At 39.6% G+C, this 21,029-nt stretch overlaps 1 protein-coding gene across 1 annotated transcript in view; it reads left to right on the forward strand.

Moving 5' to 3' along the window:
- STAT1 (signal transducer and activator of transcription 1) overlaps window positions 1–16,836 on the forward strand; it is a 58,466-nt gene extending 41,630 nt beyond the window's left edge. Inside the window, exons 20-24 of the mRNA XM_020993534.1 lie at window positions 2,492–2,631; window positions 5,922–6,107; window positions 9,783–9,858; window positions 10,940–11,042; window positions 15,363–16,836. Of these exons, the coding sequence (XP_020849193.1) occupies window positions 2,492–2,631; window positions 5,922–6,107; window positions 9,783–9,858; window positions 10,940–11,042; window positions 15,363–15,380 (523 nt within the window). The 3' untranslated portion in view covers window positions 15,381–16,836. The remainder of the gene's footprint in view (window positions 1–2,491; window positions 2,632–5,921; window positions 6,108–9,782; window positions 9,859–10,939; window positions 11,043–15,362) is intronic.
- Window positions 16,837–21,029: the final 4,193 nt, after the last annotated feature.

Genomic DNA, 21,029 nt, shown 5'->3' on the forward strand with positions numbered 1-21,029 from the left:
TAGTGTGGGCCCTCATCACCTCACGTCTATACTTTTGCAGTAGCGTGCTGGTGAGTCTCAAGTCTTTCTGAACTCTAATACATCCTCCATTCAGCCTCCAAAGTCATTTTTTTAAAGCATAGATCTGACCATGTCTCTCTCTCTCTCTCTCTCTCTCTCTCTCTCTCTCTCTCTCTCTCTCTCTCTCTCTCTCTCTCACACACACACACCACACACCACACACACCACACACACACACACCCCTTACTCAATAAACTCCAGTTGCTTCTCATCATTTGTAAGATGAAATACAAAATTATCTGGTTGGCATTCAGAGCCCTTCCTAACCTTGCCGCCTTTTACCATGCCAATCTTCTTACACCTCACTCCATGACACATACTCGTCACTCCAATGACACTGGCCTCCTGGCTGTTCCACAAACAAAATTCTCCATTTCTCGGATCCTGGCATTTTTTCTCTCTGTTCCTCATGACTAGAATGTTTTCCTTCTTCATCTGTGCCTCCTGGCTTCCCTGACTTCCCTCAAGTCCCATCTAAAATCCCACTTTCTACAGGAAGCCTTCCCCAACTCCTCATAATTCCAGTGCCTTCCCTCTTTTAATTACTTTCTCTTTATCCTTTATGTAGCTCGTTTGTACATATTTGTTTGCCTGCTGTCTCCTTCATTAGATTGTAAGCTCCCTGAGAGCAGGGACTCTCTTTTGTCTCTTTTTGTATCCCCAGTGCTTAGTACAGTGCCTGGCACATAGTAGGCGCTTAATAAATGTTTTGGGATTGACTGATTTTTAGGGGAAATGAAATTAAGCTGGAAGGTAGCTAGAAGCTAGATTGTAGAGGGTTTAAATGCCCAGAGGAAGAATCCTACTTTACCTTTGAGGCAGTGGGAAGCAACGTAGGTTTGGGAACAGTGACTAAAATATGCCTTTTTGTCCCTTCTTCACAGATGTAGCTTTACATGAATTTGACAACTAAGAAAAAAAAAAGCTGATGATATTCATAATAAATAAGGAACAATAAAACACTTCCAATATATCCAGGATTGTTTCTAGTTAGCTTTCTAAATTTACATTAAATTTCATAGATGAATACTTAGTGGAAAATGTTTGGCCCCAAATTAAAGATATTACTTTTTGCCAAAATGTTCTTGGCACTAGACCACTAGGGCAAAACCTTGCATCTTGACAGACACTGGGGGAAAATCCACTTATTTGGGAAAGCATGAAGCATCACCCCTATGACACCATCCCAAGGGTATTCCATAGGATGGCACCAGAAGGGGAAGTAAACTCTTATAAAAGTAAAGACTTTCACCTTGAAACAGGCTACCAGCTCAGGAAAGTATGTTTGCTGAACTGGGTGTCCCGTCATAAAACATACTTAAGAAATCTAGACAATCTGCTACTTATAAAATTATGCTGAAATAATAAGACCTAACAGAAATTTAATTCAGTCGGTAATAGGAGGCAGTTAGTACAGTAGAGAGGATGCTGACCCTGAAGCTAAGAAGACCCTAGTTCGAATCTGGCCTTAGATGTTAAGTAGCTATGTGACCTTAGGCAAGTCACTTAATCTTTGTCTACCTCAGTCTCCTCATCTGTAAAGTGGAGATAATAATAGCACCTACCTCCCTGGAGTTGTTCAGAGGATCAGATCAGATAGCATAGTTAGGGCTCCCTTAGCTGTTATTATAGTTTTAAAGAGACTCCTATGGCAGAGGTGTCAAACATGTGGCCACCAGCCCACAATACTTCCCAGTGCTGCCCTAACTAGATCCAAATGTAATTGGGAAATATTTAACAAAATAAATAAAAATGCAAGTAAACATAGATATAATTACTTTTAAAAAAATCAACATATGGTGCTTATGGATTAGTGCCCCTTCCCCCAATTTGAGGCAGCTAAGTGGTGCAATGGATAGGGTGCTGGGCCTGAAGTCAGGAAGACTTGTCTTCGTGAGTTCAAATCCAGTTTCAGACACTTGACCCTGGGCAAATCACTTAACCCTGTTTGCCTCAATTTCCTCATCCGTCAAATGAGCTGGAGAAGGAAAGAGAAAACCACTCCAGTATCCTGGCCAAGAAAATCCCAAATACGGTCATGGAGGGTCAGACACAACTGAAAAATAACTAAGCAAAGCAAAGCAAAATTTGTATTTGAATGGCACTGTGTTCTACGTGGATAACCACTGTCTTGGATGAATGAGGGTTTGCATGCCTTGCCGGGGTCACCTAACCATTATCCATCAGAAGCAGAATAATCCAAGTCTTTCTGATTTACAACTTCATTCTCTTCACTAGATCATGCTGCTTCTTTCCAGAGTTCCTATATTATCCTTAATAACGTGACAACCTTTATGGTATCATTAATTTCTACATTTTCATAAGCCCCTTTTAGATGACCATTTTCTTTCTTAGTGTATCATCACATAAAAGTAAAAAATCTCTATTAAACCAAAAGATAGCTTCTCATAAATTCTCTTTGCACATACAGGTCTATAATGGGCTTTATAAGCAAGGAGCAGGAACGGGCATTATTGAAAGATCAACAACCTGGGACATTTCTGCTGAGATTCAGCGAAAGCAGTCGGGAAGGAGCGATCACTTTCACTTGGGTAGAGAGATTACAGAATGGTAGGTCTGATGTTGTGTAGACAAAATTTGGTCACATGACCTGGTATAGTTAGGCTATGGAAAATGGAAAATTGTCATTAGAAAATCTCTTGCCAGCCGCTGTTTAAGTGAATTCTCTTTTTGTAATAATATACTAAAATCAAAACAGGAGATGCTAAACATATGGAAATCTGTCTTCCTGATAGGCTTTTAAATAGATCATCCAAACAGTTACGTCAGTTACTCTTTGAAGTGATATTAAAATCAGTTACTGAAATTGATAGACGTAAGGACTATTAAAAGAGTCAAATGTTTATTTCCTGGTTTTGCAATAATATGTAACAGGTTGAACATCAACCTTTATTTACATATATTATTTGCAATTAATTGGTGGAAGGAAAAATTTTTCTGTGGGCAAAGAGATAAAATTCCATGCTTCCTTAGGGTAATATTCAGTAGATTATAAATGAATAGCCACTGGGATGTGATGAGACCACCTAAAAACCTAATTCAGTTTTGAGTCTTAAGATTTTTAAACGTATTCAGATATAAGCTTAGTTTTGTAAATAGAAGGTTTGTCAAAGGTATAGGTAAGGAAGAAAACCAAGAAAACCCCAAATGGAGTCATAAGGAGTCAAACATGACAGAAATGACTGAACAACAACAGGTTAGGAAGTGATCAATGATATGAATTGTTGTTTGTTAATAATATATTAATTAGAAGAGGGGAAGCTTGGCAGCAGTGTGAGTGGGCAGAATAATCAGTCATAGGGTGCCAAGTTAAAGGGTACCAAGAAACTTCCCCTTTAAATCTCACAAATATTTACCATACTGTACTCTCAAATTTCACCATTAGAAATTCATTCCAGGGGCAGTTAGATGACACAGTGAATAGAGCACTGGCCCCTGGAGTCACGAGTACCTGAGTTCAAATTTGGCCTCAGACCAAACACTTGACACTTACTAGCTGTGTGACCCTGGGCAAGTCACTTAACCCCAACTGCCTAAAAAAAAAATTCATTCCTTTTATTCTTAAAGTTTTTCCAATTATCAGGAGTTCCTTGTTAAGATATTATTACTCTTGTTAGTAGGGATTACTTTAACAGGTCTCATGAGACCTACAAGAAGACACAGAACCAAGCTCCTGAGAAGCTAGTTGTTATTGTTTGCCCTTCATTCTTGAAGAGGACCATGGCATCAGAAAGGTGATGACTTGCAAGTGAATTGGATGTAAGTGAAGCAGGGCTGTGCAAAGTCATCTGCCTCACTTTCTCCTCCACAGCCATCGGGGTCCAGTGGCAAGATATAGATCAGAACAACTGGAGGTGGCCTTGGATGTAGTGGGAGGCCTTGGTCTTTTTTAGCTAAGGTCTTTCCCAGGTCTCAGTTTGTCTGAGGCAATGGGAAGGAAGGAAGGAAAAAAGGAAAAAAGGAAGGAAGGAAGGAAGGAAGGAAGGAAGGAAGGAAGGAAGGAAGGAAGGAAGGAAGGAAGGAAGGAAGGAAGGAAGGAAGGAAGGAAGGAAGGAAGGAAGGAAGGAAGGAAAAGAGGAAGTGAGGGAGGGCTGTGAAAAGGTAGTAAGAGAGGGCAGAAGGAAAGCAAAGACATACTTCTTAACAATCTGTCCTGGGGCTGGTGCTTGCTTCTCAAGAACTGTGGGGATAGGGAGGAGGAAAAAAAAATGCCCCTGAGAAATCTTTTAGGACTGAAAAGATTAGTGACAGAGACTTGTCTTTATATCCAACAGCTTGGTTTCTCTGAAGAACCCATATCTAATCTCTACAAGGTTTTGTTTTGTTTTGTTTTTATTATGAAATTCAGAAAGCAATTTCTAGAGTTATTTTCCAGCCTAGGAAAGGCACTATTCCAAAATAATACTTTGGAATTTAATTTTAGGGAACATTGTAAATGCAGTCTAAGAATGGACACTAGATTTCCTTGTTTTTACAAGATGCACATGAAAAAGCTCCAGTTTTTAAACAGGTAAAGGCTAGTGAGAAAGATACTAAATTGTACATAGATTGCTGTTGTTCAGTAGTGTCTGACTCTTCACGACCCCATTTTGGAGGTTTTCTTGGCAGAGATAGAGTGCTTTGCCATTTCCTTCTCCAGCTCATTTTACAGATGAGTAAACTGAGGCAAATAAGATCAAGTAACTTGCCCAGGGTCACATAGCTATAGTAAGTATCTGAGGCTGGATTTGAACTCAGGTCTTCCTGACTCTAGGCCCAGTGTTCTATCCACCAAGCCACCTAGCTACCCCAAATTGTATACAGATATGTATTTAAAAGAGTGCATTTTTTGTATAATCATTAATATATTTAGATTAATAATTTTTTTAAAAAACAGCTTCACAAATACAAGCTAGTAGAGATATGGTTAAAAGATAGCCATAAATCTGAAAAAGATCTGAGGGTTTTAGTGAACTACAAGTGTATTATGAGTTGACAGGGTAATGTAACAATGAAAATAAAAAGGTAATGTGATCTTGGGCTTAGGTAACTGTGATGGTAGAGGGCCATATGGGGATCAATTGAAGGAACTGGTGATGGTTAGTTAAGAGAAGACTTTGAGGGGGAAAGGAGAAAGGTCAGAGAAGTAATATTAGAAAGGCTGTTTGTTATTCATGTTGTGAGTCAGCTGTGTGATACAGTGGATAGAGTGCTGGGGCCTGGAGTTAGGAGGACTCATCTTCCTGAGTTTAAATCTGGCCTCAGACACTGACTAGCTTTGTGGCCCTTGCTGTCACTTAAATCAGTTTCCTCATCTGTAAAATGAGCTAGAGAAGGAAATGGCAAACCACACCAGTTTCTTTGCCAAGTAAACCTCGAATACGGTCACAAAGAGTCTGAAAGGACTGAACAACAATGTTCGTGTTGCTGTGAAGCAAATTTAGGATAATCCTATCAATTAGAGCCATCCCAAAGTGGCATAGGCTGCCTCAGAAGGTTCCCTTTCACTATTACACCTTCCTTGTTGGGTATGTTTTAGAGCAGCTGTGTCAAATTCTTTGGCTATATTCCCTGCCTTCCAGTGTAACCTGAATTTCTCAATGCATCCTAAACCAGATTAAAAATAGTTGGGAAATGTTTAACAAAATAAGTAAAAATACAACATAGATAATGTTAATTTGTGGTTTTCTAAGTCAATATGCAGCCCACAAGGATCTATTTGAGCATGGCACCACTGTTCTAGAGGGAATTCTTATTCATTTATATATTGGATTAGATGGCTACAGGAGTTTTTTAGATCCTATAACTCATATCTTCCTTCCTTCCTTCCTTCCTTTCTTCTTTTCTTCTTTTTTTTAAAGAGCCCGTGTTTCATGCAGTTGAACCATACACGAAAAAAGAACTCTCTGCTGTTACTTTTCCTGATATCATTCGGAACTATAAAGTCATGGCTGCTGAGAATATCCCTGAAAATCCTCTGAAGTTTCTATACCCAAACATTGATAAAGACCATGCTTTTGGGAAATACTACTCTAGGCCAAAGGAAGGTGAGTGGGGAGAATCATTGTTGAACCTCTGGTAGTCCCTGTATTAAAGAATTTGTCCACTCCTGTTGAGGTGTAGATGCTAGGGCTGCTGGGACCCCAAAATCACAATACGCAGGTCCTATATGGGTGAATTCAACCCAAGTCTTCTTTCAGCCACAGACAAGATTTATTGCAGGTGAACCATACAGGCCAGACTCTTAAGGAGTCAAAACATTAGTGACACTCATAAGGACAAGCAGGCATGAGAAAGTCTCAGCATTTAAATGGGTGCTAGGGTGGATCTTATATACAGCCAAGTAATTTGGGGTGACTGGAGTAGGGGTCAGGAGGAGGATCCTGAAGCTGGGGTGACTGGGGGAGGAGTTTAAGGAGAATCCCATGGGAGTGTCTGGGAGGTTGAATGGGGTGCTAGGCTTTATTAGGGTAACAAAGAACTGGAAGATAGGGAAGGAGGAGGTTGAATGGGGTCTGGATAAGACCCAGATGAGAAATATAACTCAGGGCTATAGAGGACTAGGCTTCATTAGGTAATCAAAGGGAGATTGGGCCTAGAATAAGGAAGAGCCTGTAGATCAGAATAAGAATAAGAGATAAGGAAAGGCCAGTTGAGTGAGACTTGAGACTTCTTTGACCAGGTAAGTGAGTTAAAAGAAAGTTTAAGGGTTTTCTGGGGCCCGCAGACAAATGGGACCCAAATTCTTTTTGGGGTAAGGGGCAAAGGTCTCAGCTTGGGCCCACTACATAAATCTGAGTGTACACGACTTTCATTCCCCTTAGAGATATATGTGACAGCCCACTTGTACCCCACAAATTGGGTATGTGACAGGGGGCTACACAGGTTAAACTTGACAACCTTCATGATCGGAAGCTGCCCTCCCTCTCAGACCCCACACCAAGAAACTATAACAGCCTCATGGACTTTGAGCCCCTTTAGAATCCATATCTTAAGTGGATTGTAAACTTGATATCCATACAATACTAGCCTGTCCCCTTTTAACCTATCAGAATTGACTTCTCTTGTTACCAAAGTTTGTCTTTAAAAGTTTAAGGTAGCCTGAGCTCCCCCAAGGTCCATACAATGCCTATGCTTTGTATGAAAAGATAAACTGCTTTTTGCTATATTTTTTTTTCCTGAGCCTGCGTAATTTATTAGGGTGAAATCCCAACAAAGATTTTTCCTTTCAACACATGTACATATTGAAATGCAGATAGCTTGAGTGAAGATTAGTTTAAATGTCAGCTGAGCTCAAGCCCCCCCTCAGAAATAAAATGTAGGACAGGTGCCCCTGGAGGTGGGGCAATGAGAGATCAGAAACCATCAGAATCAGAAGGGACTTCAGAAGCCAATTAAACCAGCCAGGACATGACCATGAGTCTTCCCTAGAACATCCTCCCAAAGTTGAGTTCAAATCTGGTCTCAGAATAGACATTTGTTACTTGCTAGCTGTGTGACCCTGGGCAAGTCTAGGAAAAAAAAAACACTAAAAAAAAAAAAAGAATGGAAAGATAATAAAGAGGTGAAAAAGCCTTTAGTAGAAATGTATTCTCTTCCAATTGGTGAATTCTTTCTGTCAAAACTCATGATGGAAATACTCTAGAGAAATATCTGCACTAGTTTGATTTTAATAACAATGCAATGTTGGAAAGCTAGGAAAAGGGCAAGAGTTTTAAAAAGCAAGATTCCATTTTCATCTTTATAAACATAGAAATCATCACCCAAATCCCCACTTAGGACATTTATCTGTAGATCCTGGTTTTTCCATTGGAGGCTTGACAGTGGATTGATTGAATATAGCAGGTTTCCCAAAGATTATGAGAGCACATTGCAGTTTGAAATGAGAGCTGATGCATTTAAGGAGAAAGAGTAAATTTCTCCTTTCTTTGGGGCATGTCACCACAGTCCATTTCTACTCATTTGTTTTTTTAGCTCTGTAATAATAATAACTAGCATTTATATAGCACTTTAAGGTTTGCAAAGCACTTTACAAATATCTCATTTAGTCCTCACAACAACCCTGGAAGGTAGGCGTTATCATCTCCAATTCACGGATGGAGAAACTGAGGCTAAGCAACTTCCTCAGCGTCATGGAGCTAGTGAGTGCCTGAGATTAAATTTGAATTTAGGTCTTCTGACTCCAGGCCCAGCCCTCCATCCATTGGGCCACCTCACTGCCCTGATAATAATGAATGGGAGATTTTTTTGGCCAGGACCTACAATTTCACTGAGGAAGGAAACTCCAATTGAGGAAACTTTCTACCACAGTTCTTCAAATCATAGTCTACAGTTGACTAGAGCAGACGTGTTAGGGAAGGCGGGGCTGGCCCACAGCACTCCAAGTACACCTGAACCAGATTAAAATATAAATAGGAAATATTTAACAAAATAAGTAAAAATACAATAAAACATAGATGTTAATATGTAGTCTTCTAAGTCAATTTATAGGTGGCAGGGTTCCTTACATATGGTTTGATGTCTCCCCATTCTATTTGAGTTTGACATAACAACTGTAGGGCACTCCTCCCCTCCCCATTTCACCAATGTGAATTAATTCACATAGATGTGAAAATTAATTCCACCTGAGGTCCCACAGTTGAAATGATTCGCTCAAGATCCCACAGCTAGTTAGTGGCCATGCTAGGACTAGGACCCAAGTCTCCTGAGTCCCAATCAGTCCAGTGTTCTTTCCAATTGTGGCAATAAGAAAAGTTCCAAGAGACCGAGTTTCTGGGTAAATTAAAATCAGTTTTATTGATTATGTCTAGAAAGCAGTCAACAAAAACAGGCTTGTAGTAACTAAAGAGACCAAACCTACAATTGTTGAACCTTCAATATTTATGAAGTCTGTGGAAAAGGGGTGCACCTGAGGGTGTAAAATGAACTCTTGATTGGTCAACAAGTAATAAGAGAGAATGAATGTTATAATGGCAGGTGGTCTATATTAAAATGAGGGTCTTTGGGGTACGAGATTTAGATTACCTACTTGTATCACCCACATCTTGATCAAAGAGACATCAATTTCCATATCACCTGTATGACTCAAGGGATTTCCCCAGGAATGAACCCATTAGCCTAAACTTAGAATTTCTTTTACTGTCTTTGATTAGATCTCAGCCATCCTGACTTGGGTGTATCTTTTAGAAAGATTTCCCACACTGATTGATTTCTGGATGAGGAAGTAGAAAAGGGGATCCTAATGCAATAATTAATAGCAGAGAGAAATAATCGTTTCTCTACAACATATCTGCTGTTTACTTATCTTAGAATTTTCAGTGAAGAAAAGTCTTATTTTGCAGCATGCTTATAAGATCATTAATTTTTTATTGGTAAAGATCTCAAAGTAGGCAGATTAGTTTAAAATGAAGTTTCCCCACTGTCTGCAAGGCAGAGGTCATCTCCCTTTCTTGAGTCTTCCAGCTCCTTGCAAGAGTTCAGCTCTTCCCAATATCAGCATGGCCGCAGTCCTGAATGCTCCTCCTTCATCTCTCCAGTGGACCCTGGCCCCTTTACCTTAATCTGCTGTCTGATTTAAGTTGACAAAAGCAATGGGGGTGGGAGTGTCATTGGTTCTTAAGTTCTTTGATCATCTAAGAAACAAGTTTAATTTTTTTTAACCACTGGATGAAGTACATGAACATTGGCTAACCAGATGTGCATTTGGTTTGTTTGCTTTCCAGCACCAGAGCCAATGGAAATTGATGGCCCCAAAGGGACTGGATACATCAAGACTGAACTAATTTCTGTATCTGAAGTGTAAGTGAACAGAGAAGAGTGCCCTTTTTAGAACCCTCAGTCTATTTCCATTCCTGGGAGGATGGGTGGACCTCAGAGATGCTTGTAATTGTTACTCTGCTGGTAGTCTGGGCAAGATGGAATGAGAAGATGCTAATTAGGAGTTCTGTGAACCCAACCATGGTGTAACCTCTAAGCCAGTTCTGTTTTTTTTTTTCCATCAAAGCTATGTGAAAGCTCTCCACGTGCCAGAAACATTGATGTTTTGAAACAAGTGTAAATAAAATGAACAAAAATTGATCAGAGTGGGAAAGTAGTTCTTTTCAAACTAGAGCAGGCCAAAGTTGCAACTGAAATACATTTTTTTCCTCTTGCTTTTTAGTCTTTGTCTCATTTTGTAAACAGTAAAAAAAAAAAAAAACAAAAACAAAAAAAAGTAAACCCAGAACTTTTGGAAATGTCATTGTCAGTTATTTGCCCTCCTGCATTGTCTTGGGGTGAATGAATGGATCTAGCCATCATGTTAAAAAAAAAAAAGAAACCCTCCAAGCAGCTCAAGGTGGGATGAGGGAGTCCCCAGACATGGTGCTCCTCTGGGTAGGCATTGTACTTCCAGGGCAACACAAGTAAGTGCATGTGGCCATGGTTAGACTTCCTAAGGACCATTGGGTGCCCAGTGGGCCAACTGATACTCACTCCATGTAGAGGGGCTGGAATGGGTGGGGAACCAATACTCCCAGATGGTTAAGACTTTTTCAAAAATATTTGACAAGTCTGTTTATTTCCTAGAGACGACCCATATGGTAGAGCAGGGGTTCTTAACCTTTTTGGTGTCATGGACCCTTTTGGCAGTCTGGTGCAGCCTATGGACGCCTCCTCTGAAGAATGTTTTTAAATGCAACAAATAAAATGCATAGGATTACAAAGGAAACCAGTTATACCGAGATATAGTTATCAAAATATTTTACCAAAAAAAACAAATTCATGGACCCCAGGTTAAGAACCCCTATTGAGAGTGATGAGGTAAGGGGTGAAATGTCAGTTCTCCTCTTAAATTTTAAGTGTGGTTACATTTTTCCCTTTCATTTCTCTCCTATTTTAGTCACCCCTCCAGACTTCAGAGCACAGAAAACCTTCTGCCGATGTCTCCTGAGGAGTTTGATGAGGTTTCTCGGATAATGGGCCATGTAGAACTCAGCAATGTGGTATGTACATCTACCAGAAAGAATGTCCTCAGGTCACAGAAACTGCTTCACTTTCTGAGGCAGGGAGTTAAGCTAAATGAGCACATGCTGCTTTTCAGAGTCTCTGAACAGAGTTTTGGGCATCATTTAAGGAGGTTTGTGTTTTTTTTTAAGGCCATCCAAGGACAAGTAACTGGCAGTTATGCTTTAAAAGGCTACATTTTTGTCCAGGAATTTTGGATGTTTTAAGAGAAGTTTTCACAAAAGAGCCAGACTTGGGATATTTCAACCACCAACCACAGTCCTTTTCCATATGCCCTGTGGGGGTTTCAGATATATGAAGTTCTAAACACTCCTGGAAGAAAATATGACCACTGATGGAATTCTTTTAGAAGGGTACCTGGTGATTTTTTGGTTTGGTATTATAATCTGTTATCCTGTTACGGACACTGCTATGCAGATTTCAGCATTCCCTGTATCTGCCTGTGTAGACACCTGCTTGGCAGGGAGTTAATTGGGAGCAGTAAGGGGGATATGGTGGTTGGTCACTGGACATCACCCAAAAGGATCATTCTGTCTTTAGAAAAATATTTCCTGAGTGTACATCAGGTGGCAGTACTGAGCCAGGGCAAAGACTTCTGTCAGCTTTTGGGACACAGCCCTTTCCTCTCAGGGTTTTAGGGATTTTTGCTGATACTGTTTGGTTTTAAGCTAATTCATACATGAATCTGTCTTAGAATCATGTGTTGTGAATTTTGATAGGCTAGACATCCCTGTTAAAATGTAATGGCATAAACTGGACCCCTCCATGTGTCATTTGTACCCATTAGTGCCTAACTCTTTCACGGTATATTCATATATTTCAATGTATGTGTGAGTAAGTGAAACATATTTGTGGGCAAAGTGTTTTATGTCAGTTTAAATTTTCAAGGTCCCTGCTTCTCAAGGTTTCTGTTTTCTTAAGGGTAGCTAGGTGACATAGTGGATAGAGTGCTGAGCCTGGAGTCAGGAAGAATTATCTCCTGAGTTCAAACTGGCTTCAGACATGTATTATCTGTATAACCCTGGGCAAGTCAGTTAACCCTGTTTGCCTCAGTTTCCTCATCTGTCAAATGAGCTGGAGAAGGAAAAGGCAAACCACTCCAGTATGTCTGCCAAGGAAACCCCAAACGGGGTCACAAAGAGTCAGACACAACTGAACAACAACAAATTTTCTCACCTTTCTGAACTAGGTGATTCTATTCCAAGAACGTGTTATCCAGCATTTTCCTTGACTGACTTTGAAGCTAACCACAAAATCACTTGTGGCACTTTGGAAAAAAAAAAAAAGGCAATGTATTCAACTTGCTACCTGTTCTGTAACAGTACAAATACATGCCGTAACATTGAACGAAAAGGTATAAAAGGCCCTCAGTGTGTGCTCCAAAATGCCTCATTTGCTTATAGAAGCACCTGCTCTTTTAGCTAAGTTACCCAAACTTTCCAAGACCATTAGAGATGCCTTGAAAAATTCTGAAAATTAAAGCAGGTTTGGACAACCACGCATAAGTAGCATGATTGGTTTTGCGACTCTCCATATGTTGGCTATTGTTAAGAAATATCATGCCAATCTACGTTAGCCTCTCTTGTACCCTCAGGTATTTGGGATTTGGTCAACTAAAGACTTAAAGGAGCAATTTGTATTGAGTCAAATATGCTCTTTCACAGGTTCTAGAATTTTTAATTCCTAATTTCCACAAAAGTGATGTAGGCATCCAAAAGTAGTGCCAGGCCTGGCATCTGGAAATTATTGCTCAAGTCTAAGCTTTGCCACCGACTCTGTGACCTTAAGGAAATGTTGTTCTTTCTACTCTGTTAAAATTGGTTTTAAAATATGGTGGCCTCATAGAGAGAGTCCTAGGCTTCGAGCTGGGAAGACGTCAGTTGGAATTCTATCTTACATACTCAATAGCTATGTCACTCTGGCCAAGTCACCTAAATTCTCTCAGCTTCCTATTCCCCATTGTGTAAAACTCTTTGTAAATTTTAAAGCACTATATAAATGCTAATTATTATTACTATTGTTATCTTCCTGCTCTAAAAGGATATTATGAGGCTAGAACTGAAATAAATTACAAACCATATTAGTTCTATTATCAGGTGCTAATTAGAGCTGTACATATCCATGTCCATCAGATTTTAGGCATGTAGAATAAAGCCTAAAACAAACCCAAACATAAACTGAAAGAGTATGAGATTGAGCTGCAGATGTTGAGTGGATGCTTATACTACCAGAGAGAAATTGGTAAGGAAGCATAATAAAAGGGATTGGCCTCTTCCCCTCCCCACACAAGCAAATTACTGCTTTGCTCATTCCTATTCCTACACAGGGTATGAAGTGGGAAAAAATAAAGTATATAAAGTAAAAGGCCATTTTCTCTGCCTCTTTAAGCTAAGGGAATGACCTGAGGTCACCCAAGTTTCAAGGATGCGGGTCTCCACTGGGGCTGGCCCAGAGGTTGCTGGAGCTGACAGTACAGACACCCAAAAATTCTGAGAATGGCACCAAAATCTTCCGTCTAGACTCAGTCTTGGGGACATAACACATACAGGATGGTTTAATTTAGGGGTGGGGAACCTTCGGCTTCGAGACCACATGCGGCCCTCTAGGTCCTCAAGTGAGTCCATTTGACTCAGTCTGAGTCTGGCACACTTGAGGACCTAGAGGGCCACATGTGGCCTCAAGGCTGCAGGTTCCCCACCCCAAGTAGAGTATGGACAGTTCTCAAACTTTTTGGTCTTAGACTCCTTTATTCTCTTAAAATTAATCAGAATCCCTTCCTCTTCCTAGAACTCCTTTTTATCTGTCTTATATGTATCAATACTTACATATTAAAAATTAAAATGTCTTTGCATTATTATGAAAATAGTTTTGACCTCATAGACCTCCGCCCCCCACAAAGAGTCTCAGTGACTCTCAAACCGCACTTTGAGAACCACTGCTCTAAGACAAGGACTGAACTGGATACCCTGGACTGGATCAAAACCAGCCCTAGGATCCTTTGTATTAGAATAATCCCAAGATCAGGACTGCACTTTGAGGAATGCTTAGGACTGGAGTCCAGATCTGTACCCTGGGGGAATAACCTTGTCAGGCTTTGAATGGAAGATAATACTGCTTGGGATAACAGATTACTGAATTAGGATTGTCATGTAGGCGAGCAACTAGACAGAAAAATGACAACAACATTTACACAATACTGCAAGGTTTGCAAAATAACTTCCTTACAATTGGAATGTCTTTGAGGACAAGACAGTTCCGACACCCCCCCTCCCGTGTGTGTGTGTGTGTGTGTGTGTGTGTGTGTGTGTGTGTGTGTGTGTATGTATCTCCAGTGTCATTCTAGTGCACAGTGGACACTCAATAAATGTATGTTGAATTGAATTAAATTGAATAACCCTACAATGCTGATAGTTCACATAATATTATCCCTGTTTGATGGTGAGGAAGCATGGTATGGTGGATATAGATCTAGTCTTGGGGCCAGAAAGACCTTGGTTCAAGTTATGTCTTTGCCACATATTGGCTGTGGTCTTGTCATTTAACTTCAGAGTGCCCTAGGCAACTCTCTCAGACTCCAAACTGCAGAGAAGGTGCCAGTCTGCATTGGTAGAGAAAGTTCCCTACACCAATGAAATCCTAGGTCCAGTTGTTGTGGTTGTTTAAAATGGATAAAGAAATGAGGCTCTGAGAATAAAGTGCAGTACCCACGATCACATAACTAGTAAGTGTCTAAGGAGAAATTTAAACTTAGCCTCTTGATTCTGGATCCAGCACTCACTCTATCCACTATGAAAGACTGTAAGAAGAAGGAAGTGGCATCTTAGCGTGATTGGAGTCTCAGAAAGGGGAGGGTAAAGTGCCCTTTCCCCTCAAACACACCCTAGCTTAGTAATTATCCCTTTGGGATTTAGCAGGAAAATTCATCCTTTTCCTTTTGCTCTAGAGTTGGACAGTTCAGCATTTCTTCACCCTGGGTTTTGCATTGAGCAGAAGATTTGTACAATGGAAAGGGAAAAAAATGCTTAATACTGTCTGGATAAATTCAAAGAACTAAGCCAGCGAGCTGCAGGGTGAAAATCCATCAGCTTATGGGCTTATGGGAAATAAAAGGGAAGGGCTTACTGTGGTAGCTAGGATGGTCCCGGGTTGCATGTAGAATGGTTTCCCTAGTCCCTGTTTGAAGTGACAGGTTCTGCTTGTTGCTTTCTCTCCTCTAGAGGGTGGGCAAGTCAGGTTAAATGTGTGATCCTGCCTTTAGATTCACATAACAAAGTTAATGACATTTTCTCTCTTTACAGATGAATGCAACCCTATAATATGTGAATTTCATTCATCTCTTCCGAACCAGACCTATCTGCCCATCATTGGCTCACTCCAGCCATTCTACTCCTCCACAGCCTCGGTTTTTAAAGAAAAGAAAGTCATATTAATAAGTTTGCTTCCAAGTGAATGTTTTCTTATCTCAAAAACACCTGTTTTACTCTGAAGGTCTGCGCCAGCCTCACTGAAGGTAAAGCTGACATGCATATGCATTAGATATGGAGCAAAGGTAGGAGTCTTTTTAAGGGAACTTAACACAGTGCTGTGCACATAGTGGGTGCCTAGTAAAGATTTGGTTGAAATAATAGGTCAAAATATTTATAGAGGGAATTTTTCGTGTGGGAATGATGATTTTCTACATAGAAAAAAAAAGTTTTATTTTAATGGTTAAAAGACAATTTCCATGTTGTCAGTATAGTAGATCTGTCCCTCTCCCTCCTCCTTCCACACTCAATGTTGCCAGACATAGGCATCTCACATAGTAGAAACTCAATTTTGGACATTTCTCCCAACCCCCAAACTTCCACTGAAAAAGAGTGTCATCAATTGTATAAGGTTTGCCAGACCAGCCATTTAAAAAGAACAGAATAAATGAATATTTATTGGTGGAACTGGCTGCTCATTTGGGTTAAAGTTAATGAAAAGCTGCTGGCTAATGTCCACAGAGGCCAAATACATGTAGTAAATTCACAAATAGTATTTCTGTTAATCTATCGCCTTACAAAGCTCTTTAAAAGCTTCTATCTTAATTAAGGTTGTCAGAAATGAATATGTTTTTGCATTTCTAATCAGGTAACTAAAGCTCAACAAATGCTTTAATACATCAGCACTCATAGACAGGGCCAGAGGTGTGGTTTACACAAGTAATTAACACTGACTAAAAATGTAGATATGAACAAATTGAGAAATTGGTTAGGCAGTAGCTAGCTTTGACCTTTCAGCCATCAGATGTAAATTTTACTTTTCATGTGCAAAGACAAATTAGGGACCTAAAAGTGACAGTATCTGAATGGGAACAATATGCAGAAATTGACTAATATTGAAATTCACAATCTTATCTGTAACAGACAAAATGTTTGCTTTTCAATGAAAACAGCACAAATGTTAATTTTATTTTACTTTTTAAGTGAAAATGTTAGATTAGCACTTTGTTTTCATTGTCTTCTGCCTTCTCTAACATTGAAATGAAAAGCTATGATATGGGGGAGGGAGGAAGGAAGAGAATCAATAGGTTTTTACCTTTGTGAAAGTTACCTGAAAGAAAATGCATCTACTTGACCTATTTAACTGTATCTCATTGTTTCTACCATCATTACAACTGTATTTCTTGTACTTGTCAATATTTCTTTAAATCAACTTTAAAACAATCACAAATGGATGCTAAAGTATTTCTGTTGAATTAGGATGCTTGGTGCTTTGCTGTCCTCAGTTAAATCACTGCTTTTGTTCTAACTCAAATGTCTCTGTTGTGTCCTAAAGTTTGCAAAACGCTATTCTTACAACCAACCACCCTCACAGTTATAGCTCTAGCCCTACACAAGTTGTTCAAAATAAGACATCACAGATCAGAAAGTGGTTTGGGTGTTTCTTACCAGAAACATGAACGAGGGAAATATGAGCATAATTTTAAGAGGGTTTTTTTTAATATATATATTTGCATCTGTTTTTGCTATTTATTGTAATTCTGTTATCATGACAGAAGAAAACTCTTCAAAGTGCAAAACAACAACAAAAATCCATTTATTTTTAATGAATTGAGACCACTATTAGGACTAACCTAGAAATATCATAGTGAAATATTGGTAGTTCATAATGGTAATTACTGTTTAAAAGATAGCAACGTGCATGGATGTCATTGGTTTCCCCTTACTCCTCACTAGGTGAGAGACAGCATGATATAGTGTGTGTAAAGACAGCTGGCCTTGAAGCCAGGTCAACCAGAGGTCCATATCTGCCTCTGCCACACGCTGACTGTTGGACCCTGAACAGACAAGTCACAGTGCACTATGCCCCACTCTAAGAGCCTCCATTACCTGAGGGAGTTTCTTCACCTGGGAGAATGCCCTATATCAATGAAATCGCAGTTCCAATTTCTATCCCATATTTAAATATGAAAATCTAACAATATCCATGCTTGAGGATGAATAGCATTATTTTCTAAAACCCTATTAACTTGCCTTATAAATCAAGAATGCTATTGCAGATAAAGGTGCTAGTAGTAACAGCCTATATGGAGATATTCCTGGTTTATAGAGCACTTTCCTCACCACAGCCCTAGAAAGCTGGAAAGCAATTTGTCAATCAGCAAGCAGATATTAAACATCTGTTTGGTGCTAGATACTTTGCTGGGTGTATCATCATTTTAGAGAGGAAGGAAACCAAGATTCATAGAAATTAAAGGCTCTCATGGCCACTCAGCCACACAGAAATCAGAATAGACATCAATCCTATAGACCAGGAGTCCTTAAGCTGTGGATAGCTTCAGGGTGTCCATTAAACCTGAATGGGCAAATTTTGGCTTCTTTTGTAACCCTGTGTATTTAAAAACATTATTCTGAAAAGGGGTCCATAGACTTCATCAGATCACCACAGGGAACTATGACACAAAAAAGATTAAGAGACCCTTCTAGACCCCCAGAAGTGTGATATGATAACCACTGGCAAAAGACCTCTGGGGTCCTTGATGCCTACATATATGTCTCCAAATCTATAGATTATTTTAATCTTTTCTTTGAAAGTAATTAAGATACTACTGTGGCACTTTTTTTTTAAAGTAGAGATAAAAGTAAAATCTGTCTCTTCTCCAAGGCAGTCATGTCAAATTCACATTTTGTAATTATGTCAGGGGTTATAACTATTTCACAGAAAAATCACATAGGTATAGTTTTCTCCCCAATGATTAGAAAGGGAGGGGAAAGGGAATAAGTATTTACATAACACTGACTAAGTGCTAGGCATCATATTCTGAGTGCTTTTTTACAAATAATAATAATAGCTAGCATTTCTATAGCATTTACTATGTGCCAGGCACTGTGCTAAACACTTTACAGATATTATCTCTTTTGTCTTCACAATAACCTTAGCTAGGTGCTATGATTATTCCCAACTGAAGCAAACAAAAGTGCAATGACTTACCCAGGTAACACAGCTTATAAGCTTGAGGTCTGATTTGAACTCGCATCTTCCTGATTCCAGGCCCAGCACTCTATCCACTGCTTTATACCACCTAGCTGTCTATAGAGTAATGCCTTTTTTAGAAATCAGGTGAAGGTGAAAGTGGGAGTTAACAGGGAAAGACAGTTAAACTTTAAAAGTTCTGTAAAAAAAATCAGCCGTAAAATCTAATTGTAGAATGTGGGGGTTTCCAAGGTAGAAAGGGACAGGATCATTTTATATTGAAATAGAGAAGCCAAATCAAATTCTAGTTACAGAAAATGTAAATCCGTTACCTTTGACCCTGACAGCATTAGTGAGGAGTATCAGAAAGGTTACCATAAAAATGCTGTCATCACAAATCTTGTTATTCTTATGGCCATAAAGAAGTGTAGATTTTGCCCCTGGGTAAGTTCTTCTAGTGGAAGGATTTCTATATCCTTCCTTTCCAAGGACCAGCCTAGCTAACTATGCAGAGGCTCATCTTTAGTAGAATCTTTGGCCATGGCAATCCAGGAAACAAGCTAAAACACACAAAATGGCAGTCTGGCCTGAGTCGTCCTTTTTCACTGCCTTAGGAGTGATGAATTACACAGTTTTTAGACCATCTATATGTATTAACTATTGGTATTCCAAATGTGAAAGAAAGCCTTGTCCAGTGACAAGCAAGTGGAGATGGCATTGGACAAGTTTGGCATTCTTGCTGTAAATGAAACCAGAAAACCAAAGAAAATGACAGCCACATGGAAAGATGGTTCCCAGCTTCTCCCTGCAGAGGGAAATAAAGGAGAGTTGGCTTCCTCTTGCCTCCAAAGTCAATGAGAAGCCTCATTTCACAGGCTAACTATTCTAATATTATAGTTTTCATGATAAACATTTGCAGAAAGACCCCCTTGAAAATTAACTGGAGCTTAAGCACCAGCATCTGGAAAAGGAAACAAAGAGGCAGAGTCTACAAAGAATCTGACAAGACCCTCAGCATTTAAATAGCCTCTACGCTGCTATTTGGTGCCTGAAATCCAAAGGTGGGGCTTACGTGAAGTTAATGATAAATATGCTGGAAAATTTCCAGAAACAGTGAATGAAAGAGGCCTAAGGCTTATAAACAGCATGGAAGTCTCATGCCAATATGTCATGAATATTTTTTTCTTTTGAGAATTGTAAGGTTGTAGACATGAGTGCCAAATACCATCTCTCTCTCTCTGTCTCTCTCAAAAAAAGAAATTGATTATATAGCACCTACCATATGCCAAGTGTTAAACACTATATTATTATCTTGTTTGATCCAATAACTCTGGGAAGTAGGTGCTATTATTAACGCATTTTTACTGATGAGGAAACTGAGGCAAAAAGAAGTTAAGTGACTTGCCCTGGGTCACACAGCTAGTTAAGGTCTGAGGGTGGATTTGAACTGAGGTCTTCCAGACTCCAGATCTGGCACTCTATCCACTGTGACACCTATCTGTTCAACAGATAGTTAATGACTTATTATTGATTTACGAGTTATTCTTGAATCAAGTATCTGTACAGTCAGACCACTGATCTGTAAAAACCAAAGATAAAAATTAATGTTGAACTGGAATAAATGATAAAAATGGGAACAACTAAAACAACCTCAACCTCAGTTATTTAAACAAAACGTTGGAAACAGATGAACCAATAAGCATTTATTAAGTGTCTGCTGTATGCCAGCTAGGTGCTAGGAATTACAAAGACAAAAATGAGCAGCTTACATTCTGTTAGAAGAAAGGACATTGACAGAGGTTACAGCAATTTTCTATAGAAATGTAGCCAATGTATATCAGTTAAAACAAGAAAAGCAAAAGAGCCTGGAAGCTTCCTTAGCCAACAAGTCAGGAATGTGGTAGCCAACACTGTTCTCAAACATAAAAGTCGCTTATCTTTGAGAGAATTGTGGTGAGAGATTCTGAACAGTTTTTCCTCATAAAACAGCTGGAAGCTGTGGGGGAAGAAAAGAACAGTTTAAGAAAGGTGGGCAAGGAGAGGTGAGCAACATAATTATTACTGTTCAGTCACATCTGACTCTTTGTGACTCCATTTGAGGTTTCCTTGGCAAAGATACTGGAGTAGTTTGCCATTTCCTTCTCCAGCTCATTGAGGAAATTGAGGTAAACAGGGGGAAGTGTCTTGCCCGAGGTCAGACAACTAGTATCTAAGGTCAGATTTGAAGTCAGGAAGATGAGTCTTCCAGACTCCGGGCCCAGCATTCTATCCACTGAGGCACTAGCTGCCCTCAGCCACATGATTAGATGTTACTAGTTAATGACACTGTGATGACTGCATCAATGGATATTATGAAGCCTCCTGGATGAGATCCATAATCACCCAGGAATTTAGCCACTATATGTACAGAAACAACCAAGTTGATGAAAACACCTGTTGTCCAGACTGTGATGATGTGCACAGTTCATCCACGAGTACACGTATCTGAGAAAGACACAGCATATGAGCCATGAATAGATTGTGCTCAG

This window comes from Phascolarctos cinereus, unplaced genomic scaffold, assembly GCF_003287225.1.
Source record: "Phascolarctos cinereus isolate Bilbo 61053 unplaced genomic scaffold, phaCin_HiC Scaffold_726;HRSCAF=1367, whole genome shotgun sequence".
Classification (NCBI taxonomy): domain Eukaryota; kingdom Metazoa; phylum Chordata; class Mammalia; order Diprotodontia; family Phascolarctidae; genus Phascolarctos; species Phascolarctos cinereus.